General features: G+C 37.1%; 1 protein-coding gene across 1 annotated transcript; it reads right to left on the reverse strand.

Annotated features, from left to right (window-relative positions):
* Positions 1-251: 251 nt before the first annotated feature.
* On the reverse strand, positions 252-894 carry LOC311224621 (gamma-crystallin M3-like; the record flags this gene model as incomplete). The annotated part of the gene is made up of 2 exons (XM_084309661.1): positions 252-527; positions 637-894. 2 exons carry the CDS (start codon positions 892-894, stop codon positions 252-254), a joined length of 534 nt encoding a protein of 177 aa, XP_084165787.1.
* Between the last annotated feature and the right edge of the window lie 304 nt (positions 895-1,198).

Below are 1,198 nucleotides of genomic sequence, written 5' to 3' on the forward strand. Positions count from 1 at the left end.
ATGTATAATACGTGAGACTCCGGTGCTCTACTTGTCTTGGTTCTGCTATGAATTTCATTTGATCTTGGATACTGAAATATAAATTGTTGTAGTAATTTCAGCAACCAAATCACTTCTGTTTCTGAAGATATTAAATGTTCGCCTACATTATGTAGAAATTCTAGCCAACAAAATACGTGTTGAATAAATTGCAACTCCACCACCAGAATTTAGAAAGTCATTTCATAATTTATTTATGTAAAAATGTTGAATCAGCACATGTCAGTGATACGCCTCATGCTCTGGAACCTCATGCCGCTCATGCCCAGGTTCATGAAGTTCCTGTACTCGCCAGGCCTCATGTACATCATCCTGCCTCTGAAGTGGGGCTGCTCGTACATCAGCCAGTGGCCGTCCATCACGTTGCAGGACTGGCACTCGGACATACGGTAACGCTCCATGATGGAGTCACAGTCCTCTGTCAGCTCGTGACTCTGACCTCCGAAGTTCTCCCTCTCGTAGATCTTCATCCTGTACTGTCCCCTGTGCTGTTTGAAAGAATAAAGAATTTAATATAATACAATATCATGTTTATATAATGAACAAATTAAGTAATATTATTCAATGCTTTTACTTTGTGGGCACACTGATACCTACCATGGGGATCATACGGCAGGACTTGATGCCACCGGTCATGCCCATCATGTTCATGTAGTCGGAGTACTCTCCCCTCTTCATGTAGTACTGGTTTCCCATGTAGTTGTTGCGGTCGTACATCATGAAGCAGCCGTTCTCCACCTTGCAGGAGTGGCACTTGCTCAGGTAGGAGGACATGTCAGAGCAGTCGCTCATGCACTCATAGGAGCGACCCTGGAAGTTCCTGTCCTCGTAGAAGATGACCTGAAAAATAAACATTAAGTATTGTTAATCATGATGGCAGATATCAGAAGATTATACAAATGTGTTTACAGTGAAATTATAATAATAAATTGTCGATTATACATATGTATAATAATAATAATTTGTTATTTCTTTACACACACATATTTATATGTATATATTATTATTATTAAAAATAAATGTACACACACATTTATATATATTATAATATTGTATATATCATAATATATACAATATATTGTATATATATATATATATATATATACAGTATATACTTTATATATACACAATATTTCTCACCTTGCCCATGTTGATGGTT

Source organism: Notolepis coatsorum (assembly GCF_963971535.1).
Source record: "Notolepis coatsorum genome assembly, chromosome: 3".
Lineage (NCBI taxonomy): Eukaryota > Metazoa > Chordata > Actinopteri > Aulopiformes > Paralepididae > Notolepis > Notolepis coatsorum.